General features: G+C 40.6%; 1 protein-coding gene across 3 annotated transcripts in view; it reads left to right on the top strand.

The window, feature by feature from the left end:
• Nucleotides 1-16,658, top strand: part of ALG14 (ALG14 UDP-N-acetylglucosaminyltransferase subunit) — a 120,559-nt gene that overhangs the window by 28,053 nt on the left and 75,848 nt on the right. For 2 of the 3 annotated variants that reach the window (XR_006356449.1, XM_044005596.1), the window contains exon 3: nucleotides 14,554-14,676. The exons of the other annotated variant lie outside the window; for it this stretch is intronic. Coding sequence is in view for 1 of the 2 variants with exons in the window: in XM_044005596.1 (XP_043861531.1) it covers nucleotides 14,554-14,676 (123 nt within the window). In the remaining variant the exon portion in view is untranslated. The remainder of the gene's footprint in view (nucleotides 1-14,553; nucleotides 14,677-16,658) is intronic. 3 annotated transcript variants of the gene reach the window in all.

Genomic DNA, 16,658 nt, shown 5'->3' with positions numbered 1-16,658 from the left:
ATTTGACCCAGAGTCTCTTGACCAGTTCTTTCCAATGCTGTTTGGTGATTTGAAACCAAGTATGTTGAGTGTAAGACTCAACACATATTTGATATTCAATAGTAGAATAAAGAATGTGAAGTTATTTCTCAAGAAATATAAGTAGAGGGTCCAGAAAAATGTTATCTTTCCTCTCAAACAAAAATGATATCTGCTATCTAGATATCTGGGTTGTATTGATTAAGTAATGTGAAGGCATACTTCTCCCCACCCCCCTTTCCTCATAAAGGTATGCTGCCCCCTCCATCCTATTATAACAAAACCTCTTTAACTTAGCTTCATTCATTTTGATGAAGGAATTCGTTTTGGTGCAGAACTGAGCCCTTTGGTAACTAGATAGCAGAATTCAGCCAATTAGAAATTTGTTGCTCGCTCTTCTAAGGGGCAGGTGAGAGTTCTGCATTGCATGTGGAAGGGAGATATGAGAAAACTGGGAAGAACTGAGGAGATGGGAGGGGTTCTGGCTGGAGAAAAGGAGGAGGTAAGACAGGATGGCCAAGACTTTGAAGGGTTGTCATATAGTAGAGGGAATGAGTTTGTTATTTATCCCTAGGGGGTAGAAGCAGGAACAACAGACTTATGTTTGATGTCAGGGAAAGCTTCTGAACAAGTAGAGACACTCCAAAGTGGGGTTAATGAATTTAGACTACCCCTTTTAGAACTTAAGCAGTGCATTTAATTCAACAAACACATATTAAGCATCTGCTCTATGTGAGGGGCAACTAGGTGGTGCAGTGGATATAAAGCACTGGGCTTGGAGTCATGAAGACTCATCTTCCTGAGGTCAAATCTGGCCTCACACACTTACTAGTTTTGTGACCTTGGGCAAGTCACTTAACCCTGTTTGCCTTGTTTCCTCATCTGTGAAATGAGCTGGAGAAAGAAATGGCAAACCAGTATTTCTGCTGAGAAAACCCCCAAAATAGGGTCACGAAGAGTTGGACATGATTGAAAGAACTCAACAGCACTTTACTTGAAGGGGCAGGGGGAGGGATACATAGAATACTGTGGTGATGTCCTCTGTATTAGTCATGTGAAGATGACCTAGTTCCCTGCCCTTGAGGATTTATCACATTCTAATGGGGCATGTACACAAATAAATATGGTACAAAATAGCTATGATAGGAGCAAGAGTGAGATCAAGATGTTCCTCTAGGAAAATCCAAGCAGTTTGTCCTGGAAGGGGAAAAAAAATAATGGTTTGAAGGGGAAGCAGGGTCAAGCTGTTTTTTTAAATGATGGGGAGACCTGAGCATGTTTGTAAGCAGAAATGAAAGGGTCATTTTTTTTTTAAGGAAGAGATTAGAGAAGAAAAGGGAAAAAAGGTCCCTGAGGAGATGGGATGAGCACAAGTGAAAAGATCAGTCTTGGCGAGGAGGAAGGGCCACTTCATGCTGAGAGCAGAAAGAGAAAAGGAAAGGTTAAGTGAAAACAGAGAGTAGTATTGAGATGGGATAGGAGGGGCAGCTAGGTGGTGCGGTGGATAAAGCACCCTGGAGTCAGGAGTACCTGAGTTCAAATCCGGCCTCAGGCACTAAACACTTACTAGCTGTGTGACCCTGGGCAAGTCACTTAACCCCAATTGCCTCACCAAAAAGAAAGAGAGAGAGAGAGAGAGAGAGAGAGAGAGAGAGAGAGAGAGAGAGAGAGAGAGAGATGGGATAGGAGTGGGGGAAGGAGATGAGGGAGCAGGAAAGATTCCCTTGAGTCTTCTCAGTGAAAGGGTCAGGGGATCATGGAGAGTGGCATATTGGTATTTATTTCTGATGGTAAACATCCATTCAGTTTCAAACAAATCTACTATGTGGGAACTTTGGATCATAATTGTTTTGGGGTTGGGGAATACCTATAAAAGGGTTCAACTCGCAATTGGTTCTCGTGTTGGAATTCTGGGCTGTTGAGGAATATTTAGAAATGAGGATACAGGGGCAGCTAGGTGGCACAGTGGATAAAGCACTAACCCTGGATTCAGGAGGACCTGAGTTCAAATTTGGCCTCAGACACTTGACACTTATTAGTTGTGTGACCCTGGGCAAGCTACTTAACCCCAATTGCCTCACTAAAAAAAAAAAAGAAAAGAAAAGACAATGAGGATACAACTTATTGGGCCAAAAAATACTGTTACATGTTGTAGTGAGATGTTCTTAGGCTAAAGAAGTGAATTATTGATGCCCCTGGAAGATATGAATTTACTGTCAAAAACAGTTTGCTCGGGGGCAGCTAGGTGGTGCAGTGGATAAAGCACCAGCCCTGGATTCAGGACGACCTGAGTTCAAATTCGGCCTCAGACACTTGACAGTTACTAGCTGTGTGACCCTGGGGAAGTCACTTAACCCCCATTGCCCCGCAAAACAAAACAAAACAAAACAAAATCAAAAACAGTTTGCTTCTAATTTAGCAACATGTATTTTTATTTTCTCTCACCTTAACAAACAGATTTTTTTCCAGGACTAGTTTTATCTATTTTTGTATTAAATTAGTACCAATTTCAACATTATATAGGAGCTGAATATTTGTTATTTTTTACAATACTTCAGAATTTTTTTTACTACAAAATATAGTAATTAAAAATGATGAACTCACTAACTGGACTTTATTTAACAATACCTATTTTTTCCCACAAGGTGGGGTGCTAACTTAACTTTCCATACGCAAAAACCAAATTTGTCTTAGCATTATGCCCTTTTATTCCTGAACCTAGGACTGCTGGAATTTATTACTTTAAAATTTTGCAATCAATACTAAAAAATAAACCAGTTTCTGTTGCTTTTCTACTTGTAAGCCAGTTTGCAGCTCATGATTTAAAAAAAAAAATTCTTCAGCATTTATATTGTAGGAGTTAGCATAATGTACACATAATATATTTAGTCTCTTTAGCTTTGTAAAAAGTTTCTTTTTCTTTGTTACGATAATGGAATTTAACTATAGGAAGAATCATTTGACATATAAACTAAAATCATTAAATTTGGTCTGTTTTGGGTAGATTACAGTAATAAAAGTCTAGATTTTTAAAATGTTGTAGATGCAGTTTTATTATTTTTTCACTACTAAAACGATGTATTGGTCAATAGGGTCTCATGGATGCCTGTCTCTTTGAACATAATGATTTGCAAATATATGTTTTGTACTCACAGCACTCTGCCCTAGTCAGATTACATCTGAAGTATTAGATTTGGATCTGGGCTTTGGATCAATATCAAGGATATTGATAAGATAGAAACCATTCAGAAGAGCAACCAGGATGGTAAAGGGCCTCAGGTTCATGTTATGTGAGAATTGGTTGAAGGAACTAGGGGCATTTAGCCTGAAGAAAAGACTGATTGTGGGGCACAATGACTATCCTCAAATTGTAGGGAAGAAAGATTGGGCTTGTTGCACTTAACCCTATAAGGTAGAACTAGTAGCAACAGGCAGAAGTTAGAGGGTGGCAGATTTAGGTTTCATTTAAGAAAGAACTTATCATTAGTTAAAGCTATCCAAAAGTGGAATGGATTGCCACAGTGCAGCTAGGTTTCTTCTTACTGGTGGTCTTCAAACAGTGACTTATAGAAATTCTTGCTCTGGTGCAGGTTGCTACAAAATTTTGATTCTCTTTGGTATGTGTTGCTTTTCAAGACTCTTCTCTTAAGTAGCTTAAATATACCTCCTGAGATTTTTTTCTCTTCATTCATTTGCTTAGTAAACCCTATTTGTGGAGCTAGGACAAAGATAGGTTTCATTTCTGCCCTGTTTGAATCATCACAAATGCTCAAGTCTCACTTATCCTCTTAAAAAAAAAAAGTGTTTTGTTTTTTACTTTGCCTTGACCTTGTCATTTGCTCAAGCTTCAAATCTATCCATTTCCTTTCACTGCTAAACTTGGACCCTCCCTGCCTCTGTATTCCTTCACAGAATAACAGAATCTCAAAGTTGAAAGGGACGCCAGAGGCCATCCAACCCAACTCACACCTGATTGAGAATCTCCAACGTGGCAGACCCAACCAGTGGTTCTCCGGTGTTTTCCTAAAGACCTCCAATGGGAATGAACCCATCAGGGCCTTGGGCAGCCAGTTGTACTTTCAAGTGGTTCTCATCGTAAAGAAAGTTATTCCCCTACAACTTTGCGGCTTCCATCCATTGTTTCTAGTTCTGATAATATTATGAGGTCCGGTCTCCATTCTGGTTGCCACCTCTTCTACATTTTGGGTTTTTATGCACTAGCCAGACCTGCACTCACTACTCCATAGTATAATAGAACCTTCGATTTCTTTGTTTTTCTGTTGACTTAGCCCGAAATGACATCACTCTTCAACCTCTGGCAGTTTGGCTTCTGCCCCCACCAATCTACTGAAACTGCTTTCCCAAATGGCTTCTTCATTATTAATCCAAAGGTTTTTCTTGGGGGTACATTCAATGTCATGAATTGATCAACCATTCAAACACTTATTAGGGGTACACTGTACGCAAGGGACATACCATATATACAGGGTCCTGTGCTTAGATAACTTATCCTCCGTGACCTCTCGGCAGCATTTGACACCCCCACTCACCCTCCCCTCCTGGATCCTGCCTTTTCACCTTGACCTTGATGATGCTGTTCTTCCTTGACTCTCCTAGCAGTACTTCACCCTCCTTCCTTCCCCACCTTAGTGTGGCTTGTGCCTGAGACCCTGTTATGACCTCTTTTCTCTTTGCAATGTTCCTCTTGGTGATCTTACTTACTCGGTGAATTGTTTGAGCTTTCTGCAGATTTCCAAAGGGGTGTGTGTGTGTGTGTGTGTGTGATAGAGATATATGTATTATATATTCATGCATATACACGTGCATATATGTACGTGCACATACATTATGTGTATGCATGCATGCACACATAGATACACACAGCTTACCATCTTCCCTGAACTTCATTATTGTTCTTCAGTTGCCTGTTTTACATTTCTACCTGGATATCTGGCATGTACTCAAATCCAGCATGTCCAAAATCATCTCCTCTTCATGCTTCCCTAATTCTGTTGATGACATCATTGTCTTCCTAGTCACTTAGGCTTGAAATCTTCGAATCATCTTTGACTTCTCCTTGCTCCCTTATCTAATATATTGCCAGATCCTGTCGGTCCTAACCTTACAACCTCTCAAATATGGCCCTTTCTCTTTACCCACCTATTGCCACCCTGATTCAGGTCCTCACGTAAACTTTACAGTGGCCTTGTTTGTGGTCTGCTTCCAGCCTATCCCGTGTCAGGTCCATTCTCCAAGTGACTATCAAAATAATTCATAAGTCTGATTATTTTGCCCTTCTGCTAAAAATCCTTCAGCGTCTCCCTATTGGCTCTAGCATAAAATACAACCTCTTCATTCTGGTATTTAAGACCCTCCGTGATCTGGCTCCATTCTTTATTTTCAGTTTCATTTCCTATTATTTACCATCATGCACTCTTATATTCCAGCCAAACTGGACTACCAGCTGTTCCCCACATTTAGTGTGTCATTTCCCAGTTCTATGCATTTATGCATGCGGCCTCCCAAGCCTAGAATGCATATCTTCCTCATCTGTCTTTCAAAAGCTTTACCATGACTTCTTGTTAGTAAAACACTTAACCTCTCTGACTCAGTTTTCTCATCTGTAAAATGAGGCTAATAATCCATGTAATACCTACCTCGGAAGGTTCCTATGAGAATCAAATGAGATAATATATTTAAAGCACCATAAAAAAGTCAGCTATTATAGCATGCCATGCACGAGATGTAATAGTGAATCATTGAGATAATCAGTTTTAGTCAGACAATCTGACATAGTTTATTTTGGAATCTATATTACATATGATATCATTTAAAAAGCAGTTGTAAAAGATAACTAAAACCACTTCTTGGTTATATAAAGTTTATCTAATCATTTCATTTGGTTGTCACACCAAGTAAAGATTCCTTAGTGTTTCCAGAGTTCTACAATAATGCTGTGTTCATAAAGAGAATAAATTAATTGCAGTGAGTTGCAAGATTTGGTAAGATCAAAGAATGATTTCATACACCAGCTTGATTTGTACTTTTGTGGTTGATGATGCCATCAGGATTCTTTGGTAAAATAATTTCCACATAAATCACTAGGATGCACTATTTCATTTTTGTCGTGAATTTACTTCCAGAGAACTCTTGTGGTTCTTAGGAGTGTAGTCATTTTGAAGCATACTCTTTAAATTACTAGTATTCATACAATGTTTTTGTAGGTCAGTCATTTGTCAGTCGTGTCCCATCCTTCGTGACCCCATTTGGGGTTTTTGTGGCCAAGATTATGGAGTAGTTTGCCATTTCCTTCTCTGGTTCATTTTATAGATGAGGAACCTGAGGCAAACAGGATGAAGTGACTTGCTTAGGGTCACACAGCTCCTAAGTGTCTTGAGACCAGATTTGAACTCAGGAAGATGAGTTCAAGAACCCATTAAGGTTCAAGAAATCTTCAAATTCTACAGAAATCTTCTCTTCCCCTTTAAATTTTCACTCCTCTTAACCCATACTTCATCATTCCACTTTCAAATCTTCCTACTGATACCATCTAGTATACCACTGTATGTATGTTTAATCAGCTAATTAACACATGTTTATTGTGGGAGTGTTGCAAGTCACTATGCTAGATTGTGAGGACGTTATTAAGCCAAAGTATGAGACCTCTGCTCTCACTGAGTGTGCAGCTCTGTTAGGGAGAGGTACACACATGAGAATACAACTAGTAATACAAACTATGTAGTTCTAAATATACATACATATGTGTGGGTATATATATATATATATATATATATACACATACAGCTATGAATGCACATGTACACGTGTTATACTGAATAGACATAGAACACTTCCTTATAGGGAAGTAAACCTTGATTACAAGCCCTTCTCTAGAGGAATATTGCCCACTAATTGTTGGCAATGCCAAAGACAAGGAAAGAGAAGGAAAAGAAAGAGGGGAAGGAAGAGGAGGAGGAGGAAGAAGAGGAAGAGGAAGAAAAATGAGGAGGAGGAGAAGAAGACGGAGAAGACGACAACTATGATGGAACACTGGGAAGGCGGCTTTTTAGGATGGAGGTATCAATGAAAAAGGTCTAGGCATTTACTGGACTTTGTCCACATCCTGTAAACTCCCTGCAGATTTTGGTTTGCTCAGGAAGGGGATTGGCCAGGAAAAGAAGGGGGTGGGGAGAGAAGGAAGAGAAGGAAGCTGTCTGCTTGCTGTTTCTTCTTCTTCTTCTTCTTGCAATTGGGATTAAGTGACTTGCCCAGGGTCACACAGCTAGTAAGTGTTAACTGTCTGAGGCCGGATTTGAACTCAGGTACTCCTGACTCCAGGGCCGGTACTCTATCCACTGCGCCACCTAGCTGCCCTGCTTGCTGTTTCTTGTTGAATTTCATTCTGGTCCTTGGAATTGATGGGAAGTGTCAAGAGGGTACCTAGTACTGTCACCCTGCTTTTTAAATTGGGAGCCACAACAAGTAGTGAAGGTCTTCTTAGTCATTTCTTTTGAGTTATTCATACCTGCTAGAGCTCTGGGTGAACTAGATCTGATTGCATTGCATGCACACCTCTGATCTCATCACTTTGTCTCTATGACTTTCAAAGGGAAAGTTGTTAAGATCAAACTACACCAGGAGCAGCTAGGTGGCACAGTGGATAAAGCACTGGCCCTGGATTCAGGAGGACCTGAGTTCAAATCTGGTCTCAGACACTTGACACTTACTAGCTGTGTGACCTTGGGCAAGTCACTTAAACCTCATTGCCCTGCCCCAAAATCAAAATCTACCCCTCTCATTGTCCTTTGTATTCTTTTGCATCATGCAATGGAAAGAACACTTATTCTATGCTATCATGGGGAGTTTGCAATCATAGGATAAAGGAAAGAAGGGCTCAGTCTCTAGAATAAAGCAGTTATCTCCTCACCTTCCCTCTTTTTCCAGTCCTGGATTTGATGATGCTTGAAAGAAGTTCTGTTACAACTGTCCAAGGCTGGGGGGTGTGGAGCCAAGATGGCGGAGGAAAGACATTAAACACACAGAGCTCCTGATGCAATTACCCCCAAAACAGAAATAAAACAAGCCCTGGAGCGGCAAAACCCACAAAAAGACGCTGAGATTATTTTCCAGATTAAAGGGGGCCATACTGGGCTGCAAGCAGAATCCAATGTAGTAATCACGACGACACAGACCCCAAACATGCTGCACACGGGGAACTTACCCCCAGGCTCCGAATCAGCTGCAGTACTGGCGTCTTCTGGAACTAAGCTTACCGTCAGGTGAGAGGGCTTAACAGCTGGCTCAGGGAGTGGAAAACACAGGGGTATCTGTGGGACCTGAGGTGGAGTTTGGAAATCCCACCCCAGCAGGGAACCCAGAAGAAATCTTGAGCAGCAGAAGGCCCAGGTGGGGGAGGGCCGCAGGCTTGTCGAAGCTAAAAACCACCACAGCTCTCTGCTGGCCGGTTAACTAGCAAATTGGCTTGAGGTTACCTTCTGACCAGAGAACAGGCCAGGGGAGAGAAAACTTGCCCTCCCTCAAACCAAAACACCTGGGACCCTCTAAAGCTTGACACAGTGTAGCTTGCAAGTAGGGCCCCACCATAAGAGGGAGCTAAAAGTCAAGTAAAAAATGTCAAGATGAGCAAGCAGAGAAAGTTGAGAACAATAGGAGGTTTCTTTAAGGACAGGGAAGATCAAGGTGCACTCTCAGAAGAGGATAACAACCTCAGGGCCCCTACATCCAAAGCTTCCAAGAAAAATATGAATTGGTCTCAGGCCATGGAAGCTCTCAAAAGGGACTTTGAAGAGAAAGTAGGAGAGACAGAAGGAAGATTTAGAGAGGTGGAGGAAAGAATGGAAAGAGAAATGAGAGCAATGCAGGAGAGCTATGAGAAAAAAGTCAACAGCTTGAAAAGCCAAATGGAAAAGGAGATAAAAAAGCTGTCTGGTGAAAATTATTGCCTAAGAACTAGAATTGGACAAATGGAAGCTAGTGACTTTATGAGAAACCAAGACACAGTAAAGCAAATGCAAATGAATAAAAAATAGAGGTCAATATGAAATATCTCCTTGGAAAAACAACTGACCTGGAAAATAGATCCAGGAGAGATAATTTGAAAATCACTGGACTACCTGAAAACCATGACCAAAATAAGAGCTTAGACAGCATCTTCCAAGAGATTGTCAGGGAAAATTGCCCTGATATTCTAGAAGCAGAAGCTGAAATAGAAATTGAAAGAATCTACCGATCACCTCCTGAAAGAAATCCCAAAAAGAAAACCTCCAGGAATATTATAGCCAAATTCCAGAGCTCCCAGGTCAAGGAGAAAATATTGCAAGCAGCTAGAAAAAAGGAATTCAAATACTGTGGAGCTCCAATAAGGATAAAACAAGATCTAGCAGCATTTACATTAAAGGACTGGAGGGCATGGAATATGATATTCCAGAAGGCAAAGGAACTAGGACTACAGCCAAGAATCACGTGCTCAGCAAAACTGAGTATAATCTTTCAGAGGAAAAAATAGGACTTCAATGAAAAAGAGAACTTTCAGGCATTTCTGATGAAAAGACCTGAACTGAATAGAAAATTTGACTTTCAAATACAAGACCCTGGAGAGGCATAAAAAGGTAAACAGGAAAAAGACTTCATGAGGGATATTAAAAGATCAAACTGTTTACATTCCTACATGGAAAGATAATACTTCGAACTCATAAGAACTTTCTCAGTAAGGAATTCACAGAAAACACAGGTCTGAACTGAATATGAAGGGATGATATCTGTAAAAAATTTATATTTTGTTCTTTGTGGGGCAAACAGAGTGGGGTGTCTTATGTCTGGGGCCAGATTTGGGTTTGGGGCCTCCTGGGTCCAGGGCTGGTGCTTTGTCCACTGTGCCACCTAACTAACCCATGCTGACATCTTTGAAATAGGGTTGCGGGGGGTGGGGGGGGGCAGCTAGGTAGCGCAGTGGATAGAGCACCAGCCCTGGAGTCAGGAGTACCTGAGTTCAAATCCGGCCTCAGACACTTAACACTTACTAGCTGTGTGACCCTGGGCAAGTCACTTAACCCCAATTGCCTCACTAAAAACAAAAACAAAAAATTTAAAAAAAAAGAAATAGGGTTGAGGGGTAGGAGGAATAGACTGGGGGAGGGGGAGGGGGAGAGATGGTCTGGGGAGAGGCAGTTCACATGAAGGAAACAAGAAAAAAGCTTATGGAGGGGAGGGAAAGAGGGAGAAGGAGTAAGGGAATGAGTGAACCTTAATATCATCAGAATTGGCTCAAATAGGGAATAACATACATACTCAACTGGGTATAGTAATATATTTTTGCCCTGAGGGAAAGTGGGAGGTGGGGGAGAAGAGGGGAAGGAGAGAAGGGCAGAATGGGGGAGAGAGCAGTAAAAAGCAAAACACATTCGAGGAAGGTGAAGATGTTCTGCATAACTGCACAACTGTCCAAGGCTAAAAGAATGTGTTCAGATGTATTTAAGGTCATATATGGTTATGCATTTGTATACCTTGGAAGGCAAATTCCTTGAATAAAGAAAGTCTTTGGGGTTTTTTTCTTTATACTCCACTTAGTTTCCATTTTTTTTAAAAACACACCTATATTTTAATTAAACATGGGATTCTAGAGTTGGTTAGAATCTTAAATACCATCTAGTCTAGGCTTCTCCTTTTATAGCTAAGAAAATGGAATCCCACCTCAGTTCAAATCTGGCCTCAGACACTTAACACTTACTAGCTGTGTGACCCTGGGCAAGTCACTTAACCCCAACTGCCTCACTAAAAAAAAAAAAAAAAGAAGGGAATCCCACATGAGTCACAAAGGTGATGGAGTGGCTGTTTGAACCCAGGACTTCTAAAGCCAATGCTCTTTCTTTTGCATGATAGAATGATGGGATAGGTAGGCCTGGATTCTGGATTCTATTTTCTGAAGATAAGAGCGACAATAGCCTGGGAATTCCCTGAGGCCTCTCCAGTTTGGGGGCCAACTTTCCCTATCAGGAATCTGGAAGAAGGAAAAAGTGAAATTCCTCATTGGCAAAAATTAAGGAGTATTAGAAACTTGTTTGTGATGCCGTCCCACCTCCCCTTTTGCTCCCTTCTCTTCCTTCCTCATATACCCTCTCCTTTGCCCTTTAGTCATCATGCACCCTCATTCGATGTCTTCACTGTCAGTCTAACCGCTTGTCCCACCCAGTTCTGCCTGGTCCCCCATAATACCTCATCTTTCAAAATCACCTATCCCCTTTCGGTCCTTTCCTCAACTAGGTAGTAGGAAGAAAGAAATTTAATTAAACTAATTAATGGGAAGGTATGTATAACTACCTTGTAATGCCTCATTTCAATTCTAAAAGATGCTATTCTGTAAACCAAATGGGTCTGTGTAGAATTTCAGGCAGTATAAGTGAAGAAAGTATGTCATATGGTAATAATTTTGTCAGGGGACCAGAGGAGCCCAGCTAGCTGGCATCCTGGCAGAGAAACAAGGAAGCTTGTCCACCACGGTCACACTGAGTTTTGTATCAAGGAGTCTTTAGAGGAGGTTCAGAACAGCTTTTTTTTAATACCTGCTTTGACCCCAGAAAGACTTTTTACATCTAAATTCATACAGCCCCTTTTCTCGCTCCCCAGGCTGGGTTGCAACCATTTTCCTTTGTCTTCTAGAAGGTTGGCCTTTGTCTCACAAAGTAACCTTGTTTTTCACATGATTGAATCCTGAGGGAAGGAGCTTGCCAAAGCCAAGACCTGCATCCCCGTTCACACCTACTCCTCGCTGTATAATAGACTCTACTAGTCCAGGGAGGTTATCTTTTAGTGGCCAAGATGGGAAAGAGGACCCAGATTTCAGAAGCCTTAGTAGGTCTTCCTTAAGCTTCTAATGAACTGTTCTTGGTGCTCTGTTTTTATCCTTTGCAGCTCATGAACTCATAGCTTTAAAAATTTAGACAAAACATTGTACTTTTTTTTTTTTGGCGGGGCAATGAGGGTTAAGTGACTTGACCAGGGTCATACAACTAGGAAGTGTCAAGTGTCTGAGGTCAAATTTGAACTCAGTTCCTCCTGAATCTGGGGCCAGTGCTTTATCCACTGCGCCACTTAGCTGCCCCAAAAACATTGTACTTTTTGATGAAAATAAAAAACAGCAATTTTTTAGGAGGCAAATAGAATATTCGGAACATAAAAATAATCTGAGTTGTTAGAAACTCATGAAGGAAAAGCCTTAAACATTAACCTCATAGGATAGTTTACCGTAATTGTAATAATATGAATCCTCATTGGCCAGGAGTTTTATTGTTGATAACAGTAGTATTCTGTTTATTAAATTTTCAGTAAATTGCCCCTTTGCTTAAATGCAGATAAAAATTCCTTTACCAGTATTTTGCCTAGCTGACTTTTGCAGCTTATGGTTTGAGAAATATTCAGTAGCAGTAGTCAGAGGTAGCTAGTAGCACAGTAAATAAGGCATTGAGCCTGGAGTCCAGAAGACCTGGGTTCTGATCCAACCTTAGATACTTCCTGGCTGGGTGTTCCTGGGCAAGTCATTTAACCTCTGTTTGCCTCAGTCACCTCAGCTGAAAAATGAGGATTATACTAGCTGTGTGACCTTGGGCAAGTCACTTAACCCCAATTGCCTCACCAAAAAAAAAGAAAAAAGAAAAATGAGGATAAGGATAGCACCTAACTCACAGGGTTGTTGTGAGAGTCAAATGATAAGATGAATTTTAATTGTATGTGATAATTCTTTATGCCTCTTCTCTGACTTTGGGCCAAGGTATAGAAGATATTTAGTTCTGACTTATCATATAGGAATAGGGACAGATTGCTAAAAGCCCACCAGCAACTGGGAAGCTTCCTGATTGGAGGAGATTGAGCTTGATGTTCTGTAATAGAGCTTAGGCCTCTGAGTTCCCATCCCATCATGCAATGCCATATTGAGAATCTATTCGAGAAACTGGGGGGAGGGGGGATAGCTAGGTGGCTCAGTGGATAAAGCACCGGCCCTGGATTCAGGAGGAACTGAGTTCAAATCCAGCCTCAGAAACTTGACACTTAGTAGCTGTGTGACCCTGGGCAAGTCACTTAACCCTCATTGCCCTGTGCAAAAAGAAAGAAAGAACGAAAGAAAAAGAAAAGAAAAAGAAACTGGGGCTACTTGGGCTGGAGAAGAGAATGAATGAATGAAGCCATGATAATAGGAATAGCTAGCATTTATATAGATAGCACTGTGAGATTTAAAATTGGATACAAGAGCACTGTGAGATTTAAAATTGGATATGAGCACTAAACTCCCCTTTAACCTTTCCCTTATTTATCTCCCAGACCAGTAAGTGGAAGAAGCCTCTGATCTTTAGTTAGGGTTTTTATTGTTTGGGAATTATAAGGTGATGTTGATTAGAGAGATAGGAAAGTAGAAATACATATAAATAGTCTTGGATCTAAGCTTAGTCTATATTCCATATAGAACTCACCAAAAACCCATGGCCACCTCTGAGGTTGAGAACCGCGTCAAGCACGTGCTGTTACGGAGAACCAGGCCGAATCGAACCTGAGTCAGCGTCTGTGTGTGTAGAGCAAGCCAGCCGGCGAGGAGAGCAGAAAAAGACTTTTCTTCCGTTCTCTCCTTGCCTTTTAAGCTCGCATCCTGGAAGTGGAGTGCTTAGCAGACGGACTGGCGGTTCGTCACAGTCTCTTCCCCGAAAGGGTGGTCCTTCGAAAAACTGGCGTCTTTCAGTTATCGCTAACCAACTGTTAAAAAACTTTCACTTTTTTACCACAGCACCTACTATGTATCGGGTATCTGTGCTAAGTGCTCTACAAATATTATTTTATTTGATCCTCACAACAACCCTGAAAGATAGATGCTATTATTATTCCCATTTTGCAGTTGAGGAAACTGAAACACAGGTTAAATGACCTACCCAAGGGCACACAGTATCTGAAGCCGAATTTTAACTTACGCCTTCTTGATTCCAGGCCCAGGGCTCTACCCACTGTGCTGCCTAGCTGCTGTTTTTGAAGGGGATTGTTTTTCAAGGATATGCTGGACTAGATGCACAGCTCTGAAATTCTACGATTCCATGACCTTCTGTAGAAGTGTGTTAAAGCCAAATATGTTAAGACATTGGCATTCAAAGAAGGTGGGAAAGGGATTCTTCTCTCCTTTTATGCTTTAAAGACTAGGATTTCTTCAAACCCAAACGAGTGAATCATGCAGGCTTGTTTAGGAGTTTAATTTTTGCTATATATGGAAACTTAGATTTTTAACATGTTTTTTGAATAAAATTACATGGCTGCTGAGATGCCTTCTACCTCTAAAACTTTGTGATACTAAACTTTTTGGTCATGGCCCCGTTAGGTGTGTTTTATTCAACTAAATGGATAAAATAAGCTTTGTGTTTTGGAAGCGCTTGGACAGAAAAAGAAGACTGAGCAAAAGAGTGATTCACGCTGATGCTAGTAAGCTGTAAGATTTCCCCAGAGTGGCAATGTAACAGTAGAGTTGGCTTTTTTCTCTCCTTCTAGTACACTACTCATCGCATTCCAAGGAGTCGGGAGGTTCAGCAGTCTTGGAGCTCTTCCGTGTTTACAACCTTGTATGCTGTGTGTTACTCCCTTCCTCTGACTTTTCGACTCAAGCCAGACTTGGTAGGTAAACTTTGGTGGGTCACTGAGTAGAGATGGAATAGGAAATATCCTCTAAGTCCCACACCAAGAACAGAATATCATCTTAAAAGAAATCACTTGAACACATTTTGCCAAAAGCAGTGGGTGAAATTGCTTTAATTAGTGGTATCACTTAAGAGAGGCGGTGCAGGGCAGGAGAAAGAGTTAATGGCTTTGAAATGAGAGGCGTTGGGCCCAGATCCTAGACCTGCCACTCACTTACTACCTTTGGCCAAGCCGTCTAACCTCTCCAGGTCTCAGTTTCCAAATCAGTGATCAATGAATTTGAGGTTGGCCTGTTCATTTGTTTTAGAGCTTCCTCTAAAGTACTTCCCCTTTAGTGTAGTTAGCCAAATTATAGGTTCTATACATACACCTGTGAGCCCTAAGATGGTATCAGGAAAGAGCTTATTGGGCAGAAAAGATCTTATTGTAATCTGTTTTGAGAGGCAACGTCTGTTTACCGAATATGGAATGTGTTGATAGAATTTTATAGCTTCTCTCCTTTCATAAAAGAAGGCAATACAGAAAAGAAAGATTAAAAAGTTAAGCTGGTAAACTCAGTAACTGGTACTTTCTCTGTAATTTCGTCTTTGACAAGTGCCTCTATAGAGCTTTGAGAGGTTAAGTGATTTGCCCAGGACTACATTAGCTAGTATGTGTCAGAAGCAGGACCAGAACCCAGCCTTCCTTGCTCTGAGGTCAGCTCTCCATACATTACACCACATTCCCTTTCTTTTATTCTATTTGATATAGAATCTATTTCATTGGAACAGTCTATTGGGAGCATTTGGTTTTCAGGCATTCGGTATCAGATGAGTGTGTGTGTGTATATATATATATATATGAGTGTGTGTGTGTATACACACACACACACACACACACACACACACACACACTTATCCATAGTTTAACTTCATTATGTTTCATTTTAGTCATTTGGAAGAACAGCATTATTTCATTCATTGGTCCTTACCACATATCCAATAGTTCAATCTTACCAGTTCTTTTGAGCAAGAACTTTTAAAATCTAAGTTCTCTGTTTTAGATTTCTCTAAATTATAGATGAAGTTGAGGTTTATACCCTACTCCCCAGACACATCTTAAGGATCCAAGAAAAAATCTTAGACATCTGAAATTCTACCACTTCGTTGGGAATCTATTGTTCTTCTAAAAGTTTTTTTTGATAGAATGGGCAACAAGTGAAATAAAGTTCCTGGCACTGACAATTTAAACTGGAAACATTCCATACACACTCATTAAACTTGTGAATTGACAGGTGGGGAGGGAGGACAGAACCTTTAAGGCATTTTCAAAGAATTAAGGGGAAGGAGGGGAAAGAACCATCTAAACCTGCACTAAACTTTGTTAGTCAGAAATGAGCATTATAAATGTAACAAGCAAGAAAGTTGCATTTACCTTTGACAAGAGGTGGGCCCTACAGAGGGAATTCTTTCTTCTTGACTTTGATGATTTATAAATGAAGAAACTTGAGGTTTCCCAAAGCCACTTAATCACTGCCCAGCTAAAGTGAAGTAGAAAAACAACTCATGACCTATATTTAAACTGATTTTATCTACTTCTTTTTAGGATGAGAAACCTTTTTAGAATAAAATGCCTTTTCTTTGGAATGGAAAGAAAATCCCACTTTGGGGAAAAAAACAGCACTTTGGGGTCTGAAATCATCTGAATTGTCTAGTTTGCTTAGATACACTGTCAAGGAGGGCACCATTTGTGTTTGACTTTAGCTGTGTGCCCCAAATTGGCAAGTCTGGGAAATTCATTCAGATATTTCTTTATTTTTTTTCTCATTTACGAAATAGATGTAAAAATATACATTGACCTTAGAGGCCTAATGTGAGTGCCAGATAGCTGAAAGCCTTTATGCTTTTTTGGAAACAGAAGTGCTCAGTAGTTGGGTAGACCTCCTAGTACATAAATTAGAGCTAGGCACTTTGGGAAAT

Source organism: Dromiciops gliroides, chromosome 4 (assembly GCF_019393635.1).
Source record: "Dromiciops gliroides isolate mDroGli1 chromosome 4, mDroGli1.pri, whole genome shotgun sequence".
Lineage (NCBI taxonomy): Eukaryota > Metazoa > Chordata > Mammalia > Microbiotheria > Microbiotheriidae > Dromiciops > Dromiciops gliroides.
Note: the sequence above shows the minus strand (reverse complement) of the source record. Positions and strands in the feature narration are given on the sequence as shown.